The sequence below is a fragment of the Pogoniulus pusillus genome, chromosome 11 (genome assembly GCF_015220805.1).
Source record: "Pogoniulus pusillus isolate bPogPus1 chromosome 11, bPogPus1.pri, whole genome shotgun sequence".
Taxonomy (NCBI): domain Eukaryota; kingdom Metazoa; phylum Chordata; class Aves; order Piciformes; family Lybiidae; genus Pogoniulus; species Pogoniulus pusillus.
The window spans coordinates 20,653,629-20,680,707 of record NC_087274.1 but is presented as its reverse complement, the minus strand read 5'-3'; the positions used below and the strand labels follow the sequence as shown (position 1 = coordinate 20,680,707).

Below are 27,079 nucleotides of genomic sequence, written 5' to 3'. Positions count from 1 at the left end.
AAAATGCATTTTTCTAAAATCCATTCCTGTAACTGCGTAGTTACTGGATGTAAGAAAGTGCAGCTGTTCCTAATTATTTACATGGAAATTACAGCTCTTTTTTCTTCTAAATCATATATTGGATTATTGTTCCCTAAAAGGAAACAGAAACAGCTTTTCTAGTCATCCTGAAAAGTATGGGAATAGTCTACTTTAAAATGAAAAATATTTAGTGAACCATTCTTGATTCTGCTGAGGGTCTTGTTTCTGGCCATCTTTGGTTTGGGGGGGTTCGTTGCCATGTGTCCTGTGCAAACAAAAAAGTATTAGCGTAATTTACAATCTCATCAATATTTAATACTTTTCTCCTGGAAAAAAATCAAGATCCTGTGAATGAATCTGTGCTTACATGAACTGAATGAGCCCAAAAGGTGCCTAGTGGGCTTTATGCTGGCCAGGTAACTGAGCTAACAGCACCGCTAGTGGCACAAAGGACAGATGAACATCTATGGAGAAATGTTTGCACATAACTCTTGACAACTCAAAAAATATAGGAGGCTTCAAGAATATGAAGTCCTGAAAATTGGAAAATAGCAGCTGCAATTCACTCAAAACCATGAAATGAAATCTATGCATTGGAAGTGTTGGGTGAAAGTTTCATTCAGAATGGAAAGATTTAGCTGAATATTAACTGGCTTTTATAATCCTGATTTTTCAGCATTTAGGATACTTTTTTAACATCATTTCAGTAAGCTCGTAGTGCCAAGCATGACTTCACTTATGATTCTATGATTTACAAGACTAAGCAGCAGCCTAGCTACTCTCAGGCTCCCTGTACAATTGCCTTTGAAATACAAATCTGATTTACTTTGTCAGTCATCTGGCCTGACATGGAATGTTTTTATCTTTAAGATGTAGGAAACACCAAACTGGATCCAAGCCTGTGTCCTGGGTTATCATCTTTGGCAGCAGTTAGCACCATCTGCCTTCAGGGAAAGAACTCTAGCACACAGTTCAGAGGATAAATACTCTCCACTAGGAGATAATGTGAGGAGGCTTTTGTTTAAAAAAAAAAATAACTGTATGATATTAACTACATGTATTTAAAACTATTTCTTGAAGACATGTTTATAAACCACTAAACCTTTACATGAAGAGTCAAGCTTTTGACAGAAAAACCTGCAAACTATATTTTTGTTAAGTATCAGTATCTAAACTCCTTGCCAAATGATTAGCCTAGATTCATTGAAGTATCTCATAAAATAAAAACACATCATTTACACTTACCAAGTGTAAAGTAACCACAGCACAGCCTTAAGAAACCCTGATATGCACCCAGAATTTTAAACAGCCATGTTTACCATTAACTATATGCTTACTTAAATGCTTGCACCTTCAGTTTTATACCAAAGGAGGCTACAAGCACAAAGTCTACTGGGCATTGATTAAAAACCACCTCTCCAGGGAAAGTCTGTGTGTATCTGCAAAGAACTGAATACATGGAGTTCACTGCATGACAGGACCTTTACATCACTGCTTAGTTATAGATGTGTCTGAATTGCCTACAAGATTCTGAATACCAATTCATTTATCATACAAGTCACTACAAAATGACCAAATACCTTGTGGCAGCACTGCTGTCTGATGGCTGTGCTGATGGAGAGCCCACCTTGAAGCAGCCAGGACTCTGGTCTAAGCTTGTAGATTTTGTTATTTGAGGAGCACTTCTTTTTGATTTCAAGTCACAGCTCAAAAAGCTCTTTGCGTAAGAAGCTAAATTTGGAACACTGACAACACGACTGGGCACCTCAATCGGTTTCTTCTTCTGTTTTTTATTGAAACAGAAAACTTCATTACACACATGTTTTTAATATTATAACACAATAACTCATTCCCAGATACCTTGTGAAGAGCACCCAAATACAAAGATTCCCATTTTTTCCTGTAGGCATTTAAAATAAATACTCAGGGTAAGCTGGGAGGATCCATAGATTAGATAGTGTGATAAAAACAACTTGATTATTTGACCTTGAGGTCTTAAGATACATCACAGCTGATAGCTTTGCAGAATTCAGGTGCTTACCACTAACTTCACCTCCCTTCTTTGTATGACTATTTAAAGCCAGTATCATACAGAGAGGCTGGACTGACAAAGGGTGCGTCCTGAGCAGCCCAAACAAAATGCATAGTTTCCCTTGATGCATGCACTATCTCAAATAGCAACTCCCAAATCTGTGGGCAATGGCTGTGCTTTTCCCAGTGGAAGGCTGACATCTTTGGAGCTCTAGTGTTTCATATTTGCTTAAACATCTTTAACTACATGCATATATTTCTGCTATATTTATGTTATACTCAGCACCCAGCTTAGTGGAAAGAATTCTACTGAATAACATTACCATGAAAAAAAATCATAGAACCTTTATTGTCCTGATTTGTAAGATTCAAATAGTAACAAGACATCACAATTTGCAGTGTTAATTGCATTGCCTACCTTACCTTCATGGAAGAAGTCAGGCATCTTGTGTTAGGGTTGAATGAAAATGATCGATTCCTGTAAGATTCTGTATTGGCTAAAAGTGAATGCTGAAATTTTCTTCCTTCCTGAGGAGAAAGAAAGTTATGTGTAGGAAAACATCTATTTGTTGGAAGTTGGTATGGAAATACTCATTTGTCAAAGCATTCCAGAACAGAAAAAAATCAATCTGAACTGCGTGTGAAGCACTGAATAAAGCCTTTCAGCAGACTGCAAAACATCTATACATATGAAAGGAAATCTTACCACTAGTTGCTTTATAATTTCTTCTCTCTCACTTAATTTGTCTTGCAGGCAGCTTATTAGGTGTGTATCTTCTGATCTGGACTCCCACTTTCCTGACTTTTCTTCTAATTCTTTAAGTCTGTGTCAAAGAAAATGCAGACTGCAAAAAACTTTTTCAGACCAGGTTCATGGGCTACCTGAGTTGTATTCTGCCCTAAATTCCAAGCCTAGAATACAGGGACATAGAGAGGCCTTTTAGATAAAACAGTGCTTTAAGAAATGGGCAGCTGCCCATGGATTACACGTGAGTAAAAATGTGGAATTCTGCAATAAATTACCACCAGGGTTAACACAAAGTTCCTGTCCAGTGTAAAATCCAGCCCTTGGTGTGAAACATTTACAAACTTGCACCTTGCTAGTCTACTTTCCTAAAGAAAACACAAAACAAAACAAAACCAACCAACCAAACAAATATATGCATGTCTGCATTCATCTACTTCTCTTTTTTTCTGACAAAATAATTTCAGAACCGACAGGCTAATTCCTGCCACATCTGACAGAGGGCTCAGAAACACTAGTTCCTGTAACTTTCATGAAAAGAGAGGCTTGGATATACATGCTGCTTTAGTGAACTCTCTAAGCCAAAACCTGTAGTGTGAGTTCAGCTCTTTAAACACCTTTGCCAGGCTAAAAGATTCAAATAAGGACTTACACCTCCTTAGAGGTGGTGTGAAAACAAACATTTGATTGACCCATGAGAAAAAAAGCCATTATTTTGTCAGCCAAGATAATAAATTTTGCTGCTGAGAAACTGTGTGCTGTGAAGTTCAGCTGCCATACTGAGCAATGCATTAGAGAATACAAACAACCATTTTGTGTTGTTTTGGTGCTTTTTTGTGAGGGTAAACGTTTCTGAGACGGTCCTCCTCCCAAACTTATATTTAATTTAGTGTAACTCAGAGTTTAGATAAAAAGATAAATCTTTACATCTGAATGGTCTGAGACCTTCTTACATGCAGATTGGTCTCTCTTTTAGACCTGTGTCTCATAGCTGGGATCAGACCAAAGGTCAAGGGATTTATACAGTTATGGGTTATTTCTGAGTGGCCTCTCCTGTACAGTCTGAAGCACCACAGAGCTACTTAACTCCACAGGGGGCTGCAAAGTGCATATATTTACATGAGTTAATAGGGGCTGGCCTAGGAAATTTGCAAGGAACTGAGAATGAGCAAGAGTTTAACTTCAAAGACGCTGCTCTGCTGAAGAAAATGAAGTACAAGAAGATGAATGAAGACCTCTGGTATCATCTGTGATGAAGGTGATTTTACAGTTCAGTGCCAGATGCTAAGTGCAGGTTTTAATTTAGCATTGTAAAACTGTATGTATAGTGTTTTACATCAAATGATAGTCAGAGTCTATTACAATATGTCTGGGTCTTTTGTGTTTGCTCAAGGAATACCTATACATTCAGATTTCAGTGCTTATAATATTCTACCTATGAGAAATAAAAAAAAAAAAAAAAAAATTCAAACAGCATTCAGTGTCAGTAGGAGCTAGAGATTATTTGAATGACTTACGCAGTTTCTAAGGAGAAAATCTTTGCTTGGAGATGTGCCCGAGTGCTGCTGAAATCAGACAATATATTTTCGATTTCTTTCCGGTGATCTTGTTTCAGTATGTCCAGTCCTTTTTTGCACTTGATATTGAGGTCTTCTACCAGCAGCCTTTCATTGGTATTAAAACATGTCTGAATTCTCATGTTTCAAAATTAGTGTGTTATCACTGTTGAAAGCATACAGGTTTGAGGTCTTTTACTGACCACAAAAGTAGTTAAGTGGGCACAGCTCTAGGCTTCTGTCTACTAATTTGACTTTGCAACTTGAGTTGCAGTCTGAAGCATAACACTGAAGAAGAGGAGAACTATTTGTAGGCCTTCAGGAAATAGTCTAGTCTATATAATGAAACTATTTATAGTCTGTCTATGGTTAGTTTGTGTATCAATCTTAATAGTCAATCAGGACAACAAAGTCATAGGAAGTAACTTGTACTACCTTTATAGTCAAACAGGACAATAAAGTCATAGGAACTAAATTGTATTAAACAAAATTACTTTTAAATCTCTGGGATTTTAACACTTTAACTCTGCTGTTATATTTGTCAGATCATGGCACTAGAAACTTTTAATAATGCCTATCATCATCCTACAAATAAATGTTTTTTAAAAGTGAAGGTAAGAAACATTATAACAATGCCTAACTACAAAATTTGTCTTTAGATAGACAATCTACTTTAAAAGATACTGCTTAACACCATCAACTGAAAATTAAAAAATGTTTACTATTTTACTATCTATTACATTACTTTCTGATACCAATCCCAAAACCAATGGGACATCTATTGAAGAATCAACTTCCTTTTGTTTGCTAACATTTTGTCAAGCTTTGAAGAAACTTTTTCATTAACTCAATGCAGACCCTATGTTCTGCTATTTACAGTTAAAAATAGAGATGTCAAACCCAGGATACCAACAACTATAATTGTCACAAAGGATATTAAATTTATTGTAATTTTGTTCTTTTTAATGCATTTCTAAGTCTCTTTCATGTGTTTTCTAAAATGCTTCAAAAAAAAGGGCAAAAGGCCCATGGAAGGTTTCTGCCCTTGAATTACATCACAGCCATGAGAGTGTTTGATTTGATACTCAGCATAAAATAAGAACACTGAAAATGGGAGTCACATCCCTGAAATGAATCCATTTTGTGACTTTACCTTTTCTCCCCAGTTAAAAATCTAATCCTTGTAAAAGGTTTCTGTACTGGAGCTTCATTTCACACAATTCAGTAGAATAGAAGTGAATCAGGCAGAGTGCTGGTTTCACATACTTGGCAACAGTAATCATTATTATCATCATCATCATTGAAAAAAATGATTATAGAAATTACCCCCATGCAAATAACAAGCCACTATCAGCTTTCAGATCAAAATCAACTATATAGTGTAAGACAAGACCACCACTTTTAATAGTAACAAAGCTGCTAATTACATGTATTTACTAATTTAATTATACCCCTATCCAAATTACTGGTCATGCAAAAGCAAATCAGGAGCCGCAAGTTAATATTCTAGATCTTCTATGGGTTAATTTCAGAGCAGCCTGTACCCGATGCCTGGGACCATCTGAACTCTTTGGTTCTACCTCCTGCTATTTGAAAGATTTCCCCTTACATAATTTCCATTAATGCTTCCTCCTCAAATGTTTACTGTAGTAGAGCTACACCATCTAACCTCTATAAAGATTATCCTCCAGCCCATCAGCTTTAGTGTTTGAGGCCTTTTAGATCTCATCACTGACATGTGAATAATTCTTCTCTTCATGAGCAGAAACTCCAAATTCCTTCAAGGTAGCTGGAGGGCACTGATGAAACTCTCTGGTTTGCAGTTCTTTCTGTTGATCTTGCTTCAAAGGCTTGAAATGAAAGTCACTTTCAACTCTCCAAAGAACGTGAAGGAAAAAAAGTTTCTTTCTCATTCTTTAAATACCTACTGGCTGGCAGACAGCAACAGAACTACTCTGGCCATTCTGTCTGCTGAGAGACACTGTAGCCCTTGAGTGCTTTTCTCTAGACTACACAGGATATAGACTCCTTTAAAGGTATATTATTCAGAAATCCTTTCATATATACAGCTTCAGTAATTGTAGGCATATACTCTAAACCATTGCAGAAACAAATTGAAAGTAGCTGTGCACCAGTTTTCCAAATTATTTGCACAGAGAATGTGTGTAATCATCCAGAAATCCCAAAGGATTCAACAGCCACACAAGTGCATTGGACAGTGAACCCCAGTCTTCTCTCTCATGTAAAAGGTAAGTCCTGCACTGTTTCTGTGCACAAATGGGAAGACTGCTGTTACGGCAATGCAACACATGCTCCAAGCCTTAGGCTGCACTAAGAGGATGCAGTCTGCCTCCTACAGCCAGCCAAGACTACAAGTCATCTTGCCCTTTCTGTGTCCCGACATCATATTACAGCTCTAAGCTTCCATAGTATCTGCTACTATTGCCTTTACTGCCTCAGTGCAAAACTGGCTGTTACAGCCAAAGCAGTCTCACAGTGTGTATGGCATTCTCAGGTCTCCCTTTTAATGTTAACAACCCACTGGTTCCAGCTACAAAGAGCACCTATAACAATCTGCAGTTTCACAAAGATGTATAGCTCTTGTGTGAGTTTGAGATTTGTTTATATCTTCCAGTGCCTTTTCTCAGACCATTCCTGTGGGGCTACACTGGACACATTTCTCTGACATCTCATGAACAGCTGGTTCAAATGCTTTTGTTGTGACTGGAGAGAAATGTGGAATGAACTGCTGCTTTTGCAAAAACCCTAACCTCTATGGTTAGCATCTTAGAAAGTTCGGACACTCAGTACATTTAGAACATCTCTGATGCTGGCATTATTAACTCTGGTTAGCAGTGTGAAATGTGAATCTAAGGCAAACCTTCTGTGCTGTCTCTCCCTATCCTGAAGCTGTGCAGCTTCTTGCTTCTGCGACTCCAACTCAGCATTGAGTAGCTCCATTGTTTCCTTCAAAAATAACTTTTCTTTCTTGAGTTCAGAAATTTCACTCTGACATTTTTCCAGCTCATCGTGAAGAGATCTGATCTGGTTCTGGCTACTTCCTTCCTAAGAGAAAGGTCAAATTTAGTTATTCACAGGCTCTTATTATTTAACATGAAAACCTCACTAGCATTTTGTGCATTGGATTTTTGTTGACTGATTTTTAAATAATATGTGCAAGACAAAATCTGTGATCAGAACTTTCTGAATATATTTTACAGTATCTATATAATTTATTTTACTGTAACATTCATTCATTTACTTCTGTTGTAGATTCTGATCTTTACATAGAAAAAAACCCCAACAACAAAAAAAAGCCCATCTGTAGGGAAAAGTTGATAAACAAAGCTATCATGTTGAAGTGGGACACCAAGTTAGGAAATCCATTCAATTTCTGTAAGAGACTCTCTACACTTTCACTACCTCCAAAGAAAGAAATCTGATGCTAATGCTTTCTCAAAATACAACGTGTCAATGAAATAGGAACCGGATTCTTGCCTGTTGCTTCTTTAGGGTCTTCACACTCCTCAGCTCCACTTGGAGTTCCTCTACTTGTTTCTTGAGACTAGTACACAATGTCTGCTGCTCACAGAGCTCCAACCTTAAAGATCCTAGTAACAAGCAGATAAGCATTAAGGCAGTCAGAGGCCAACTAGATACAGACAATGAAGATGAAAACGTTACTACATGCCATTTTGTTTTGTCGCTCAACTTCCTCATTAAGTACAATGACCTCCAGGTACTGCAGAAGTAACTCAGTGGAGTAATAGTACGATAGAGAGCTACAATAGCAATGATTCAACAGTGCAATCAGAGAGGTAATTCTGTAACAGCTGTTTTGCAGAAAACACTGTAACTGCTTCTTCTAACCTTAAACTTTACTGAAGCACTCCTTAATTTCCCTGTTAGGTCCACTGATGTTTAACAACGGGCCACATGGCAGACAGAGAAGAGTTTGGGTTATGTTAGAGAAGTGTAACACTTAATGTGAGCAGATCTGCCACGTACTGCAACTTTTGTCTTTATTTAGAACAAATCTTGGAAGCTTCTCTCTCCCTCTTTATCGTTTCCTTTCTTTTTTTTTTTTTTTTTTTTTTTTTTTTTTTTTTTTAAAGAAAAATAAGAACAAAACATATCTATTGAGCATATAAACTTTAGAGAGCAGTGAATTTGCTGGAAGATTTGAATTACTGTTGGAAAAAAATAAGAAAATTGAGTTTGTACTTAAAAGTATTTTCAAAAAAATTAGTTCATTTTAAAAAATCTTTTGTAGATGAGCTTTAATAACCCAAGTTCAAATCTGAAGATTTTACAGATTCTTCTAATGTTTTGTTTAATTCTGAACAGTTTAGGAAACTTTCTAAACTTACTAAGCAATACATATGGGGCAGCTGATCTCCACTGCTGAACTCAACAGAAGAAATTTGAAATAGAGAAAAGGAGAAAAGGGGGAAAGTCACTGCTTGAGAGTGTCCAGCGCAGAGCCACAAAGATGATTAAGGGAATGGCACTTCTCTCTTATAATAAGGAGAGACTGAGGGAACTGGGGCTCTTTAGCTTGGAGGTGACTGAGAGGTGACCTCATCAAAGTCTATAAATACGTAAAGGGTGAGTGCCAGGAGGATGAAGCCAGGCTCTGCTGGGTAATGACCGATGACAGGACAAGGGGCAATGGGTGGAAGTTGAGGCATAGGAAGTTTTGTTTAAACAGCAGGAGGAATTTTTTCACTGTGAGGTTGACAGAACACTGGAACAGGCTGCCCAGGGGGGTTGTGGAGTCTCTCTCTCTCTGGAGATATTGAAAACCTGCCTGGACACGCTCCTGTGTGATCTGGTATAGGTGATCCTGCTCTGGCAGGGAGGTTGGACTGGATGAGCTTTCAAGCTCCCTTCCAGACCCTGACATTCTATGATTCATATATGCTGACTAAAATATTCCAGTTCAATATTCCTGGTAGCGTACACTTGTCTACATTCCCAGCAACGTTCTACGGCTGACAATTTTCAGCTAGGTTAACAAAGCATATTATGTCTGTATTGCTGAAGCTGCAGGATATGGAAAAGGAAATTCATTCAGAAGACCTGATTTTCCAGAAGATGGAAAAGAAAATGAATGGCAGGGAAGTTAATGCTTCTCAATATATAATCACGCAGTAGGAGCTGTGAATGACATGAGACTTTATACCTAGCAACAGGTTTTGCTGCTTCTGTATCTGCTCGAGTTCATCACATAATTCTTTCTTTGCTTTCTCTTCCAAGGTTTGTATTTCCAGCCTATGAGACTGATGCTGGATCTTGAAAGTCTCACTAAATTCCTTTTTCAACCGTTCTTCTGTCTCCTGTAAGCAAAAGAACACCCAAAACAAAGTAGTAGAAGCTTATTTACCACCTTGTTTTACAAGTAATGTCAGGATGAATCTCATCTTTCACTGTAAAACTTTGATTTTCTTCACTACTTTACATGATGCTTCATCAACACAAGAACAAAACCGAGCTGAAGTTAAAAAAAAACAAAACTTAAGAGGCACAGGAGGAATGGCCAAGACATTATCTATTATATATGTCGTGCATCATGAAACAATAACAGTGACATCTTTGCACTATTAGGCATTAGAAAAACGTTTTATTATTCAACATACAAAGCCATCCAGACTTGACCTGCATGTCATTACTTATCACAGCCTGTCAAAAAAGGTATTTATCTTCCTTTGTGTCATTTTTGACTAAAACATCCCCTGTCCTTACAAGTGCTGCTGATAACACTGTAAATGATGGAGTACCTGCTCTGCAGTGGCTCTGAAAGCAAACTCCTATCCTCAGTTTATTTTTTACCAGTTTACTGCCTTCAGCTTAGTTTTGTTAAAACCAAGATTTTACTCTAAATGTATAAATTCTACTTGGGGTGGTTTTACTACATATACTTTATACACAAGTTTTGCCTAAGGTGTGTGCTATCAACAAAGACATCTCAACTCCATGTCACAATCACATACAGATTTTTCAAGTTTATTTTTTTCCTCAGAGAGCAGCATTCTTTAGAACTGCAATATATTGCACTGAAATTTTGTCATTGAAATAAATGCACTGAAATAATTCAGGTGATTAAAAGCTTTGCTTATCCACTTACAGAATTATTTCTTGAAGGTGTCTAAGGCAACATACATCACTATATATGTCTATTATACTTATTTTAAAATATTTAGGTATAGCTTGATAACAGATGAAAAAGAATATAACTGAGTCTTGTAAATAACACACTTAGGAATTCACTTTTATTTCTGAAGCAAGAGCATAACTAAAGTAGCTTGCATTCAGCACAGCCTAACTGTAGAGGGTAGGCTATATTATTTTATTTAACTATTTCACTCACACAGTGGTCTAAGTTCAAATGCTAAAATTAAAGCAACTTGAAGATGGTGAGGTTTTGAAATCACAGAATAATTTGATATGTGAAATAACTGCAACCCACTGTTAACAGGAGCTGAGTTTAGATATTAATCTCTAACTAATATGGTTTATTCCATAACTTTTTTTTTCAATAGTAATATGTAGTAAACTAACCTTGAGCTCCTGATTTTTGCTTTTCTCCAGCATTTTTAAGACTTTTTGATGGGATGCTTCCAGCTGTAGTTTGACATTCTGCTTTTCTTTAATGATATTTTGAAGATCCTGCAAGAGCTTCTCTTTTTCTTTGTTGGCCTGTAGATTATGTTTCCTTAATGACTCCTTAAAATTATTTGCTTGTTGATCTAATAATTGCTTCAGCTGATTCACCTTCCAGAAAAGTAAGTCAGCACAGTAAGATTAATGGCTGCATTCACAATTGAGATGAATTACGTAAATTTGAGTACATTTCATGAACTTGTGTTACTCCATGAAAAAATATCAAGATGCTTCCTGCATGCAAGAAGAACAATGTCCTTTTTGCATATACTTTCTGCTGCCCGTGTAACCAATACCTATCCATAGTATGAAGTCCAGTCAGCAGCATTTTTCTAGGCTCTACTGAACTGTCTCAAATTTCTGAGGTAAGTTTGCACTTGCCCTTTCTTATGACAGATGATTTTGGCTCCCACTGTCTTCCAAGTAAAGAAAAATGATCAACTGTTACTAAAAGATGACAGATAAGTTTTGAAACATTTCAATTTCTTTCAAGACTCATTATTTTCTAACCAAAATTATGGTCCTTCTCCTCAGAAGGAAAGCTTAATTCTTTTGAAGAAATATCTTGAGAAAGACTTTGATACCCATGGACAAAAATACTGGGCAAATATATGGCCTTGCAAGCCATCACAGTTGGCTTTCCTATTTGACTTCCGCTTTTACAATTTTAATTCACTGTGCTTGCAAGTACTATGAATAGCTGAAGTCTACCTTCAATCTGTTCTCCTCTTCTTTCATTTATTGTATGTGAGAAGTGTGAAATCTCAAAGGCAAGTTCTTATGTTGGAATCAGAGAGAATATTTTGACTTTTTGTATCTTTTAAGAAGAAAGATCCGAGTTTATCAGTGCATTGCTAGAGGATGCATTTATAGAAAAGACTTAAAACTAGCTTTTGATGTACTACAGAAGTCATCACAATTGAGCATTTGTTCAGAGAGTTAAAATAAGGCACCCAAGTGCTATAGTGTTTTACTCACACTATCATATTATTACATCAAAATGGTAGCATGAAGTAAGAAGTAACAACAAAATAATGAAATCATAGTTTATTATTGTCTTTAGGCTTCTTTGACAGTTACTTCAATTAAGTTCTCAGTGAAGTGTCTAAATTTACTGACCAGAAAGACAGGTGCAAACACACTAGGCACATCTCTACTGCTCCTCCTTAGAGGTACCTACAAGATCTCCATCAAGGTTTTGGCCACTGCTGTGCCAGCATTGTTCAAAGATGCACCATGACAAGGTGATGTATGTGCTTCCATTTTATGTACTTTCTAATTCCAGAATAGTCCTTTTGACACATTTTTAAGAGATCCTGTAGTGCAAAACCAAGGAACTGGATGACTCTTAATGCATTAGCATATGACTCACAGAATTCTTCCACAGGACCAAAGAGGTCCTAGTGATACAGAAATTCTGCCTCTTTGAAGTGCATCCCCAGAGAGATGAAATTACCATGATTCTGTCTACTCTCCATAGTGTTCCAGATATGTCAGCCCAACCAAAATCTGCCTTCTGCAGCCAAGGAAGATATTTTTAGACATGAAATTGTACCCAGGTTAGAACTGGATTAGTAACAGCACATTACCTCACCTCTGAGGCGGAAGCTCTGGGCTGAGCCATTGCATAGGTTCCCAGATGGGAATCATGCCCTCAGTCAAGCATAATGTTGTACAGTAAATTGTGGCTTCTTGGCTGTGAATATTCACATATTTATAGAAGGAAAGTATTGTACTTCTTTTACTTCCCTGGCAATACTGCCAAGCAATTGAAAAGCTTGGCAGTAAGCAACTTATACAGTAAAACAAAAATGCAAAGTTTCTCCTCAGAGGGAGTACTTCCTCCTTTTTGCGAGCATTATTAGATTCTAAGATATTTTTCTGTCCTGAATCTGTGACTTCACAAAAAGTAATTTGATGACCTGTTGTAGAAACATGTACACTTAAATGAATTTGGAAAAGAATAAAAGATGACTGATTTCTGAAAACCCATTTTGCATAAGGTGCAAGGAAGTCACTCTGGATAGGTAAACACAGATTGGACTGGCCTGAAGTTGTCTCAGAGAAGAACCTGCAGAAAATGGTAGCATGCAAATATATGTAGTAAAACTGAAACACAGGATTCACCCAGAACCTTAAGAACATTAAGAACTACATTTAAATTCTGTATTTCTTAGACTGGGAAATAGATAGAATGTCAGAATCAAACTGTGATACCAGAATGTACAAATCTATTTTACAGGAGAAATGTAAACAGTAGTGAATAGCTAGTACAAAACAAATAAGAGAAAAAGTAGGTGTTACATAATAAATGACCAGATTGTTCCTGCACAAAGCATGTTGGAACATGGTGAAAACATGTTCATTTGCCCATAATCTTCCAAAAGGGGCAATCACAAAATTTTTCACTGTTTTTCTGAAACAGACAGCAATTGCAATGATATACCTGGGGTGGACAAATAAATGTAGGTCCGAGCTAGGCACTGATTTCAGTTCTGTGAAAGTGATTGTTTTAGATCTTATTCATGAGATAAAAGCATCAAAATATTCACAGGCAAAAACTTCACATGATCACGCTGAAGAAAAGGGAACATTCTGCATGTAACATTTTTAAGCAGACAGCATTTGCCCTAAAAAACTGAACAGTACAAAAAGGGAACGCCTGAATGGGAGAAAAATGAGAATTCACACTTGTTAGAAATTTTAAAGATTAACTGTTCACCTCTTTAAACAGTTGCCTGGTAGGGGTTCTGCTTTTATTTTGGCAGAAAATCATTTATTCTCCCTGATATGGCTTTTCAAATAATGACACTTTTCTGTATACATTTTCCTTTAGATGTACTAATCTATTCGCATCACTTGGACTGCAACTGACTGTATGTCACAGCTGTTACCTGTGCTAACAGATTTAATGCTAACAGATTTCAGGCATTTATTGCAGATTAATCCCTATCTGCAGATCTGCATTATACCTTGTTTTATGAATGACTGTACTTGGTGATTTGAATGGTCTTTTCCAAATCAAACAATTCCATAACTCTGTGATTCTATGATTTAGGAGTAACTGGAGCAGGGAACAGAATATAAGGTATGACAACCTCAAAGCTACTTTGGGATCTCAATGCCTTCTCTATTTCCTTCTTGATCTTGAGAACATAGAGGGAGGCAAACTTAGCGACCAATATACTAAATTGCTGTGCAGGAAGAACAGAAACAATTACCCATTCAGTCTTTTTTTTCATTCACTTGTCTTGCTCAAGGGAGTAAGTAAGCAGGCCCTTTTATACATACACACAATCAGAAAGCTAACGAAGCTGCAAGATCTAATTTCACTTAACTCTATATACAGATGAACAGTCAGTCATTATACAACTATAATATAGCCAAACTCCTCACCCAAAAGTCTTAGTATGTTTCCAAAGAGTAATGTATGAAACTCATCAACATAAATAGGCTTGTCAAAATCTTGACAGATGTTCAGAAGTGGTAATTTCTATTATTTCTATCTAGGATCCTTGTACATTTTTTTGAATGACAGTTCAATATTTTCTTGAGTAGTTGAACATATTCTTGAATAGTTGAATATTTTCTTGAATGGCAGCAAATACGATTTAAATCTAACAAAGAATGTCTCCAGTGAAAGGAAAAATGAAAAGCCCTTTCATTACCTGGGTTACATTCAATGCACAGTTTACCTCAAGAGAAGAGTTCTGAAGTTTCCCAGTCAGGATTTCTTTCTCTTTCACTAGTTGCGTAAGTTCACACTCAGATTTTCTTTTAACTTCCTCTAGCTGTGTTTGGAGCTCCTAAAGTTAAAAAAACAAAAAAACAAACACATATACATATATATGTATATGTATGTATAAAAGGCATGCAATAGGTGGAACAGAGCATAGAGCAAAATGATTTACTTTTTGAGAAATGAGATTGCATAAATGTATAAACTTTGATAGTTTCATTGGCAGGAATGAATTCCTCTAAGGAGTGCTTAACACAATTCCTGCTCTCCAAAATCTAGAAGGTCCTATGGAGCTTAATGATTAGCAATAGGAGCTGCATGCCTTCTCTAACTTCACACCTTGTCAGCAAGTGATTTGATTATTTTCAAGTAAATGCTGTCCTTAGAAAGCATTAGAAGTGGGTAGCAGTATGTTCTCAGCACCAAAAACAGTCTAAAGAACACTGGATCAGCAGTGCTCTAAATACTTTTTTTTTTCTGTCTAGAAGATAACACAGTGGTACATCAGAAGACAGCAACTGTATTTCTCAATTTAATTATCCTTAATTTATGCTGAAATTTGGCAAACCACTTGGACATGCACTGAGTTGCAAGTTTCACTGTGCATTAAAGTACGAGCTTAAAACACGTGTTTCCAAATTTTCCTCCATTTCAATAGATTTCAGCTCACATTTGGGTTTCCACTGCACAGAAACACTAAAGACTGCAACAGTAATCAAAGGATTCAGCCACTCATAGTTCTCATAAAGTGACATTCTTTCAAAAACCTCTAAAGCAAATCTCTTCTAATGCATATTGACAGTAAAGTTACAGTTCAGCCACCTAAAGCATACTGAGAAAAGATATTACTCAGGTAACCTGTCTGCATCCATTAAAAGATGAGCTTCGTTTCAGACTACAGTGAAGCAAGAACATAGATATGAATGTATTTGTAACACGTCATTCTATTGGTAAAACCTGCACTCTGAAGCCATTTAGCAACATTTTGAAGTATTTGATCTTCTGTCTAAACAATGCAAAATTTTGATTAAAACAATGTATCAGAGTATTTCACAGCAGCAATCCATGGAAATTTAAGTCAGAAGCTGGAATACACCTACAACACATTTTTATTCAGGATGGATCTTAGATTAAGCACTTCAACTGTCACGTGCATAGCATGCAAGGGTAAGTGTTGCTGAGAAGGTAATTCATCACATCAAGGGTAAGTTCACCTTTCTGCCTGTGGAGCTTTTCACAGAAGTACATCATCTTCATTTCTTTTTTTTTTTTCCCCAGTAAGGCCATAGCAAAAAAAAAACCCTTGTATTTTATGTTAATTCAAAGTGCCTCCAGTGAGGATAATTCAAATGATGTCACTGTGACCAATAAGATTAAAACCAGATGAATTGGAGCATCTATAATTAGAATCCCTACCTTCTGTAATTTTTACTTTGAACTTCCATGAAGTTTTAGACTGGCTTGATTTCCTTTGCGTGCTTCATTACAAGATCTCCCAATCCTTTTAACAGCTATTCCTTTAGACAAATCTTTTTCTTATGGGACAGATGGTTACTTTACAAAGGAAATTATCTGTCTTTTATTCATCTCCTCTTTTTAAAGAGCCACAGTTTAAAGACCCTCCGTTTCCAGAGTCTTTTATAAAACCCAACAGCTACGTCATACAGTAAAAGCAGAATAGAATTCTAGGGTTGCAGTAGTCTGTTTTATAGGAAATAGGTTTTTAAAGTGGATGTACTCCACTGAAAAATACTGTCTTCATGTTAGTTAAATGTAGATAGAACTGTATTGATTTGAGGCTGAATGTCTCTTCCACAGTCTAGAAATGGCAGTCTTTGCTGTTCTGGTTTGAGTTTGAGGGTGTGACTCAATTCCAACCATGCAAGGTTCCCCAACAACAGTCTTAGTTTTTTGAAAAAGCACAAAACATAGTTTTGCTTTTGTTTTGTCTCTATGCCAGGTCGAATTTCCCAGAGTGCTACCATAACAATACTCTAGGAGAACTAAACAATCCAGGAGAGATTCAGGGTTGGACAATTGTTTAAGGGGAGACATTGTACATGGGGAGCTCTCAGGATACAAACATTCCTCGTTGTACTAAGTATTAGCTTTCAAAAGAATTGGTTTCTATCATTAAACAAACCAACCAACCCTTAAAACCACCATTCCAACCAGACCTCAACAGACAATGTCTACCTTGGACTTTGTTCTCTTTAAGGCTTTGGTTACAGAAGAAATTGAACACTCTACCCTGCTATAGCTCAAGGATGCAGCAATTCATGTACTTCAGGTATGTGAACACAAGCTGGTAATCTTACAGGACTGACTGCTGTAGAACAACTTAAAAGCCATTAATCCTAAAAGAAAAATTACATTGATTTCAGCACTTTTGGTATGCCATGCCTTTGAGTATTTGAGAGCAAACCACCTGTTTAGGTTCTTGCATATCTTCAGAGCTGTCCTTGCTCTGGCTCTGTTTAGTACCATTTGCTGCAGCTGTGCTATTTTATGTTTCCATTCATCTATTTCAACTGCTTTGCTTTGGGAGTTCACCAGAGTTTCCATATCTTCTACATTTTGGTAGCATTAATAATTTGCAGAAATTCCAATGTGAGCAAATACTAACATGGGAAGTACTTCAGAACAACATCAATTAACATTTTACCTGCTTTTTGCAGGATTTTCTTCTGTTGAAGTGCATTTCTGTCTTTGACTACACTTAGATCTTCCTCCACTTTTTTTCTGTACACATTTGGATTCCAGAATTCCTTAAAGCTACACATCCAAATCCTAAAATACGCATGACATTCCTTCTACACTGATTACATATGCTCTTTTTTATCATCTGAAATACATGGTCATTTTCTCTCTTGGTGTTGTTCCATGATGCAAATATTTCACCTACAGAGCTGGCTTTATTGCATTTTTTACTCTTTCATACCCTTAAACTGTCTCTGTTGCCAAAATATTTGTAATGTGGAGTCATTCCTTCAGATGCAGTAGGCATCACTGTAAAGTGAACAGTCACAAAAAGTTATCATCTACAAGATGTCTGAGACTATCATAATCTTGGAACAGGACATACTTCCAATAATGTTATGGCAATTTGTGATAAAAGTTAATGAATATGTTGGTTGCTTGTTGGTTGTTTTTTTTCCCAGTTCCTCAAGTACAACATTTTGCAACAAAAGCTACAATACAGCTGCCTAACCCCAGAAAAATCAGCTCATACAGACTTTTGTCTGTCTGTACTAAAGGCAAAATCTGAACTTTGTTTAATCTTCCATCTCTGGAGGTTCTAGTTGCAGTTTCCAGACGTCTAACATAATATTGCAACATTGGCTCAGACAAAATTGCCATCTGTTCATATGTGAATGTTGAGTAAAACCTCATGGGTTAAAACTTACATTTAATACTATCTGTAGTTAAATACTTCAAAGTAATCTTGTTCCTTTTACCTCTGGCATATGCTAGAAATCTTCGAGCACTAGACTGAGTGGACCAGACTTAATGACTTCTTATCCTTTGTGTTCTTTTCTCCACAGTAACAATAATAAATGTGCACTAATGTGATGCCTTTCACCTAAAGGTCTCAAACCTCTTGGCATACACTAAGGAGAAGACAGAAAATTAATCTTGTTTAAACATCAGTCCTTTTATCTTTCAAGCTGTTCTTGCTATTATTTACTAATGATCAGAGGCATTACTGATTAATGTTTGTTTCCCAGTCTGCCATTGTCCACAGAATTCAGGAAAAAAATAGCATTTAATGGCGGAATCACAAATAACCAATTCAGGAAGAAAAACTTCTACTGTTTAATTTAAATTGGAAAGAAACAGAAAATTATACTGTGTCTAACTCTTCTCCTTCTTTCAGATTTATCCTAGTCTGAGACTAGCACTTTAAATATTGAAGGCATTATACTCCAGTGGTATGTAAATCAGCCTCATTCCATAGGCTTTGAGGATCTGAAATGTGCATGTTGAGTGCATCTCTCAGAAAATATTTCAGTTTTATCCAGCTGGAGAGAATTTAGAAATTAAATTGCTAGTAAAACCACTTTCTCATTTTCAGTTCTTATCACGTTTTACACTATCTGTTTCCATAAGATTGCATTTCTTATACGATAAAGCAGAACAATAAAACATGTGCATGAATTTTTATGTCTCCATTCTTAATTTCTCCTGAATTCTACTTCAAGAATCCACAAGAAATCAGGATCATTCTTTTTCCCTTTCCCCCTCATTTTTAACTCCTCAGAGCCAGGACACCTTTCCTTATTGAAACAGCTATTCCAGTTTTCCCTGACTCAGATCTCCATCTCTGACATTCATTACATAGTCTCCACTTTTCTGCAGAACATAGAGGTTGTTCTGCTACACATCTGCACACTGAGAGAATGGAATCTGATTAATGTTGGGGGGAGGTGTATTCGATTCACCTACTGACCTCGTGAAACAAAAAGGTAGTGACTGTATTGAAGACTGAACTTTCTCGAAGAACATCCTCAAAGAGGCCCAGAACTCTGCACCATCAGCAAAATGATGCTGAGAGGCAAGACTTGAGGGCAAATGGTGAAGAGTCAGAGCTGTCTTGGAGGAATACAGCTGACTGAAGTGACCCTGCTCTCCACATGATTCTGGGGTCCTCCAACTCTAGAAGAGATAATTCTTCTTTCCCATTGGGAGCAATTGTTATTCTGAAATACTCCAAGTCTGTTTTCCTCCATAATATGCAAGACTGCAGTCACAGGGCTGGGGACAGGTCTGGCAGGTGAGTTTATGTTGTGGGAAGGACCAATAGTATTAGAAGAAAGTGACTCTGTTAAGTGCTTTGGCTTCAGCACAGTTTGTCACTGTCTCTCCAACACTCTGAACTTATGCACCATATGCAGCTGACTGGTAGATTGCCCATGATGTGCCAAACCTCTGAAACTGCATCTGCTACATGATGCAATTAAGCAGAAAGTTGCTCCAGAGCTGTACTGTAAATGTATGAGATGTACACCAGTCAGGGTGGACAGGCAAAGTGTGAGGTGAGAACTGATGGTGAAAGTCTCATGACTCAGCACATGAAACTTCCTAGGTGTAAAGGTGTACTTCATTTAATGTCACTTGGTACAAATGCCACTGTTGCTAGAGTCACACAATACACATCACTTGATTCCTTACCTGCTAGCTCAGGTCTCTTGTCTTACCTTGTTCATATCCATATGTACTCTGTAAATACTCACTGCTAGAATTGGTGCCTGCTTGGTGGCTTCTGAGCAGTAAAGGTAAAGCTCTGTTCAGTCAACAAATTTTACATCACTCCTCGCTCAGGGAACACAAAGTCTAGTGTTCAAAGAGTTCTCTTAATGAGCTATTAATCATCATAACTCTTTCTTTAGAAATCTCAGCACTATATCACTATTTCACCTCTAAGCCCCTAAAACTGCTTTAGTCCAAAGCATTTGGCTCAATAGGATATTAAAAGACCTTTTCTTCCATGTGTTTTGAATAACTGATAATTTGCACTTTTATAGGCAGAGATAAGGATCACAGTTTCGTACTTAACCTGTATTCTCTCCTTAAGCTTTTGAGAATGCTTCTTCCTCTCATTTATCTTCTGGCTTTTCTCCTCTAGGTCTGCCTCCAGCTTCTTTACCTGCTGTAGCAAAAAAACTTCCTCAGCCTTTGAGCTCTTCATTTGCTCCATTTCTCTCTGCAGACAATCCTCCTCTGTTTCTGTCAAAGATTGCTGCACAGCATTTTTCAAATCCTCTTTTTCTGCCTCGTAAGTGGCCTGTAGTTTACTTGGTTTCTGAGTATATTTTTTAGTTGTTCTCTGGTTCTCAGTCTTCATGTTTTCCAATTCACTTATTAGAGCTTGTCCGTCCATACTGTATTTTTCATCGGAATTTGCTCTCCTCAATGCTTTGTGTTCACTTAGTAGGCCATCAGACTCCTGATTTAAATGTAGAAGTTTGTTTTCAAAGTCTGCACTGGGATCTACAATGTCTTTTGAAAGAAATCTCCGTGCTTGTTTGGCTTCTGTTCTTGGCTCCCTCTTTTCCACCTGCCTCTTCCACAGTGTTAACTCTGCCAAGGCTTCTTCCTTTAGTCTCTTGTGTTGTTCCACTTCAATTTCAAGGGCCTGAATATGCTTTCTCAGCTGTTGTTCTTCTTCAGCTTTGCTTTTGCACTGGAGAATTGTTTCCCTTGTCTCAGCAAGAATGTGCTGAATCTCTTCTTCATGAGCCTCTCTCAGAGCATGTATGCTAGCCTCATGTTCATCATACTTCATGTTCAGGGCATATATTACCTAAAGAACAAGAAAAATCATAGGAAATTGAAGTATCTGGTAAATCGTAGTCATAAATTCAGTTACTATATTTATAAAGGTGTTTTTAGTACTTTTTCTTCCAGCACATAGTCCCAGATTCATCTCATATAACTAGTCTCTCGAGTAAGGTATCTGGAATAGCAGTACAGTAGCTATATTTGGTAGGGAGTGAAAGGAATGTGTGAGTGGCTTAAACTTCATAAAGTATAGAGCAGCAGCCCTCTAAAAAGTTAATCTCTTAAGAAGGTTAAGATACTGAGGAATCAGTTTTCAGCACTCCAGTTTGAAGATTAAGTTTAAGGGCATATATTTTCAAGTCAAAATTCTTCATTGTGCTTCTACCACTACTGAACAGAAATGTAGGAATAATAGATAGAACACTACAAAACGGCTAGGAGGTGGCAGGCTAAAATAAACATAAAACAGTATATCATCTTATCTTCAATTAAGTACAGATGTCCTGTCACAGGAGTCTGCAGCAGTAAAAGGTCACATGGATTCCACAAGTGATTGAACAAACTTAATTGAAGAGAAATTCAGCCATGACTATTAAATACTACAATACTTGGTAGCATCTGGAAAACTTGCATAAATAACTGGAGGCAGGGAAAACATCTTATACAAATGCACTAGAAGCAGGCCATATTCCTCTGGTTCTCTGGGCACCATCAGAGATAAGCTACTGGCTCAGATGGATCTCAGCATAGTGTAGTTCTTGAAAGATATTTTTCTTTCAGTTTCTCTCTGCCCTTTCAAAGTAGCACTATGGGAGCCAGAATCAACATATTATGTAGTTAATGGTCCACATAATAATACATATCATAACATTACAATCATGTAGTTTTAACCCAGTGGATCCAAAGTGAAAACAGCCACTACTTGCACTCCCATTTGAGAAAAACATTCAGCATATGCATATTGGGCATTTGCTGGACACCTCCTAAAATTGAATCAAACCCAAGAAAATGTATCATCATTTAAAATAAAATTTGTCATTTATCATCAGAAAAAGTGGAAACAGTTTGGGAAATTTAAATTGGTCTGAATAAACCTAGCAGGTCTCTGAGCAATCCAATGTAATTGAAGATGTCACTCCTCATTGTAGAGGAGTTGGACTCATTGACCTATAAAGGTTCCTTCTAAGCCAAAGCATTCTACGGTTCTATGATAAGGACCTAGTCAAAATATTAATGCTTATGCTAATTTTTAATTATGTTTTAATTTTTAATGTAAACATTAAAGTTTAAAGCTTTAAGCTCCAAAAGTCTCATGTTTATACCATGAACCATGACTTTTCTGGATGGCCAACGAAGCTGGTGAGGGGCCTGGAACACAGGCCCTAATGAGGAGAGGCTGAGGGAGCTCGGGTTGTTTAGCCTGGAGAAGAGAAGGCTCAGGGGTGACTTCATTGCTGTCTACAACTACCTGAAGGGAGGTTGTAGTCAGATGGGGGTAGATCTCTTCTCCCAGGCAACCAGCAACAGAACAAGGGGACACAGTCCCAAGTTGTGCTGGGGGAGATATAGGCTGGATGTTAGGAGGAAGTTCTTCACAGAGAAAATGATTTGCCATTGAAATGGGCTGCCCAGGGAGGTGGTGGAGTCGCCATCCCTGGAAGTGTTCAAGAGAAGAGTGGATGAGGCACTTAGTGCCATGGTCTAGTTGATTAGACAGGGCTGGGTGACAGGTTGGACTGGATGATCTTGGAGGTGTTTTTCCAACCTGGCTGATTCTATGACTGTTCTTCCTGGCCATATCCCAACTGCACTCACACATCTGGGTGCCAAAGTGGGCAGGGAGCTACACAATTAGTCAGTACACATTCCTTATCCTAAAAATCAGAGACAAGAGCTGTAAGGTGCATTGCCAAGAATGGAGTCTTAAGTAGTGTTCTTTGGAAAAGGGACTTGAATATCATGTGCAGTTTCCATTACAAAGTAGCTTTGGGCTGTTGATTACTAAGGCTTTCAGATTTTCTGTAAACTTCATATATCCAGTTACAAATTTGTATGGTAAGAAGTTAATTCCAGCACCTAAATGTCATTCTCATACCTTGAACATGTTTCAGTGACAATTTCTAGAAGTTCTGTGTTACTTACTAAGAGAAATATTTGCTATAATACTGCTTTTGATCAGTTGACCAACACAATTTATGACATTGCACGTGGATTTAATGATGCAAGAGCTCTCTTTCAGTCCTGTAAGGAAACATGGTGGTAACAAGTTAAAGAAATCTTAGTCTGCACATCTCTGTCAGCTGGTTGACAAAAATAATGCTAGCTTTGAAATCTTGATAGAAACTTGTACTTTAAAATCATGAAAGCAAATACATCATCAAGTAAAGTGCATGGGGATATTGATAGCTAACTTTTCTAGTCTTGTTAGTACATAATGTAAACAGCATAATAAAAAGATTCTTTGTCTATGTGGAAACCAGTTTTTATATTCCTTGCCTAAAGGAAAAATACTGTGCCTCCAAAAGCCTGATCTTACTTTCTATGCTGCTCCATTTTGCTTCATTTCTGCAGAATACTGAATACATTCTCTAGAGAACTGAGATCAAAGAGCCTCAAGCACACAGGAGAGCTCTGGTAGCACAACAAACTGTACATCAGTTGAGCCACTGTAAGCATTGCTTACAGAGTACTGTGAACACACCACAGTAAATAAGGTCAATAAACTATGTGGAAAAGGCCACATATGTCAACTAGAAACATAAGTAGACAAGAGGAGTGCTCTGTTAACTGTTGCTCAGCTGACAGGTGCTTCCAGAGAAAGCTGTGTTTTATTCCTAAAACTTATTCAGCAACTTTGTAAAGGCTAAGAAAGGTTAAAAGATCTAATATGCATCCCTGCTGCAATACATTGGTGTCTGTGCCCTCACACACCTGGCAGGCCACTTGCTAATTCTTCTGTAAATTTCCACTCACAGAGTGAAGCTAAGAGAATTAAATATGAGCATATATGTCATATAGTTCTGTACAAATCATACATCTTTCCTTAAACAAATAATGAAAGTGTTTTTTCCTTATCTGGATAATTTTATGCTGAAGCATATTAAATAATGTTCACATATTCTACCCTGCTGACTGAGCTGAGGGGCAATAAACCTCCTGCTGACTGGTGGTGATAAGATGCCTGCATGTGTAACATTTTCAACTGCTCCACAAAGAGTCATTAAAGGAACATCTGCCTATGCTGCTGCTTCTAAAAGAACAACACACTTACTCCCCTTTTACATTTATTTCCCCTGAAGGAAGGGTTTTTAATCGTGTTTTACCAGTAATTATCTTCTCTCTGCACTAGCACTCTTCCTTAAGACTCACAGCATCCCACATGCATATACAGATCTCGACGTTCTCTACACTGATGTTGATAAATGGATCATCCAGAAAGGAGCTAGTGATTTCTGAAGTCCTGTGTCTGTGAAGTAAGTTATTAACTAATAGAGACCTAGGTATTGGTTTTCCTTAGAAAAGGTAATACTGTGGGTTAAATGATGCTTACAGACTAATTTAACTCATGTGTAAAATTGATCAAAGATAGTGAGGACCAGACAGAAAACAAGGGAACAACTTGGGACATTTAATTTACAGTCACCTTCGATCTACATTTCACTATGGCTACAGTATCAGTAACATTATTAATCAAAAAGTGCTTCTTTCTAAGAATTTTCACAGCCTTTGATGCTCAAAAATATGTGTTCAAAACAATAAAGAAATTTGATGTTTATTTGGATAGTTTTTCATTTCAATTACTTCAGAATGAGAATGTATCTGGAAGAACGATATGTGCATTCATGGACAAAAGAATCACATTGTGTATCATAGAATCAACCAGGCTGGAAGAGACCTCCAAGATGATCCAGTCCAACATATCACCCAGCCCTATCCAATCAACTAGACCATGGCACTAAGTGCCTCATCCACTCTTTTCCTGAACACCTCCAGGGACAGCAACTCCACCATCTCCCTATGCAGTCCATTCCAATAGCAAATCACTCTCTTTGGGAAGAACTTCCTCCTAGTATCAAGCCTGTATCTCCCCCAGCACAACTTGAGACCATATCCCCTTGTTCTGTTGCTGGTTGCCTGGGAGAAGAGACCAATCTAGCTACAACTTTCCTTCAGGAGGTTATCCCTGAGCCTCCTCTTCTCCAGGCTAAACAACCCAAGCTCCCTGAGCCTCTCCTCATCAGGGCTTGTGTTCCAGACCTCTCATCAGCTTCGTCACTCTCCTTTGGACACATTCCAGCATCTCAACATCTCTCTTGAATTGAGGAGCCCAGAACTTTGGACACTGTACTCTAGGTGTGGCCTGACCAGTCCTGAGTACAGGGGAAGAATAACCTCCCTTGTCCTACTGGCCACATTGTTCCTGATACAGGCCAGGGCATGCCACTGGCTGGCTCTTTTTGCCACCTGGGCACACTGCTGTCTCATGTTCAGCCTATCATCTACCAATACCTCCAAGTTCCTTTCTTCCTGGCTGCTCTCCAGACACTCCATCCCCAGCCTGTAGTGCTGCTTGGGGTTGTTGTGGCCAAAGTGTACAAATACTATTACACAAACACACAAGCAAAGCACCAGTAAAGTAAGTATTGGTATGGTACAGTATATATAGTACAGCAAGTATATGTGTAAGCATAGGTAGCACTTGTGTATATATTCACACAACATATATTATCACATACAGTCATCACTAGATGAGAATGGCACTGCAACTAGTAAGCCATTCTGACTTGAACATCTGAATGATTTCCTGTTGTTTGACCTGCATTTTCAACCAGTTTTGTCACTGTCAGTGTTCCTTTAATTTATTTCTTTACCAATGTCAATGAGGTTGCAGAACATGTAAAAGCTCGATTAGTAAACAAGGGTAAGAAACTGTTTTGTTTCGCTTTGCTTTGTTTTTTTTTTCCTCACTGACAAAGGTGCAAAACAAAAACTGGTCACAAAATAACTGCCACTTCCTACAGATTTTCTCTCATTTCTTAAAGTAGTGTAGAAAATGCTAATAATATTTTGTAGTGTAGCTCGGTATTGACTGAAAGTTTTACTGCAATATATTAAGTAATTTAGTCCTGCTTCTTTTCCAACTCCTGTCTTTCACGAATGTCATTTAAAGCATTGCTGCTTATGCACGAGGAACAATTAAATAGGAGACCACATGTAATATTGTATTTTAGTGTCACAGTTTGGCTGCAGTATTGTAACAGTCTGTAAAACGTAAATGAATTGACGCCTTCTCAATTCAGGAAAAAAAGCCAGATACTGTCAGTCCCTCTGAGCAGCACGCTGACAAACCCTACCCTCTTTGCAGGGCTCAGGCTCTTCTCTCTATTGTTGCACAGTAATTAGAGCGGTTAAATTCGAGACGGCGACCGTCAGCCACAAAGGCAAACCGCGAAGGCTGGTCTGTAGCACCCGCGAGAACTGCTCGAAAGAAAATTCGTGCATACCAAGGTTTTCAGCATTCGCCTTGTAACAGAGGGCCAGTTTCCCTTCTCTCAGACTTTAGAGGAGGCAGCTCCAAGGCAGCCCCGCCGCCCTTGGCCAAGATAGCCCCATGTTCCTGAGAAGGCTACAACAGTGAGACTTACCTTAGTGAGCTGTGCGATCTTCTTGCACATTTTCACGTGCATTTCTTGACTGCATTCTTCTGCCGAGCTGCTGCGAGCGGCTTTAGATCCACTGCAAGTCCCGGGCTGATGAATCTTGTTTATGCCAGAGGCCATTAAGCTTGAATTTTAATCAAGTCTGTCTGTGTATGCTCCGGAGTGCTGCGGTCCCGTCCCTGCTGCTGGCCTCCCCCGACGCGTTACACGCCCTCGATGCTGGGGGAACTTCGGCCCCGAATACGGCAAGCTCCAGCCGCTGCCGCTCGCTCTTCTGTGCAGATGTCCCAGTCCTTCAGCACAACACCCAGGCGAGGAAGCAGAGAACAGCATGTGCAAGCATCCTGACTGGGATTTTTTTCCCTCCCCTACTATTCAAATG

General features: G+C 37.9%; 1 protein-coding gene across 4 annotated transcripts; it reads right to left on the bottom strand.

The window, feature by feature from the left end:
* Window positions 1-17: 17 nt before the first annotated feature.
* FAM184B (family with sequence similarity 184 member B) lies at window positions 18-27,079 on the bottom strand. Of its 4 annotated transcripts, none has more exons than XM_064151363.1 (12): window positions 26,683-27,079; window positions 20,313-21,059; window positions 14,685-14,822; window positions 10,915-11,127; window positions 9,539-9,692; window positions 7,852-7,964; window positions 7,235-7,419; window positions 4,315-4,461; window positions 2,759-2,876; window positions 2,476-2,580; window positions 1,602-1,804; window positions 18-286 (listed from the first exon to the last, which is right to left on the bottom strand). In XM_064151363.1, exons 1-12 carry the CDS (start codon window positions 26,815-26,817, stop codon window positions 193-195), a joined length of 2,352 nt encoding a protein of 783 aa, XP_064007433.1. In that variant the 5' UTR covers window positions 26,818-27,079; the 3' UTR covers window positions 18-192. The 4 variants fall into 4 exon arrangements, with proteins under 4 accessions (XP_064007433.1, XP_064007434.1, XP_064007435.1 ...); XM_064151364.1 differs by having other exon boundaries at window positions 14,712-14,822; XM_064151365.1 differs by lacking the exon at window positions 4,315-4,461.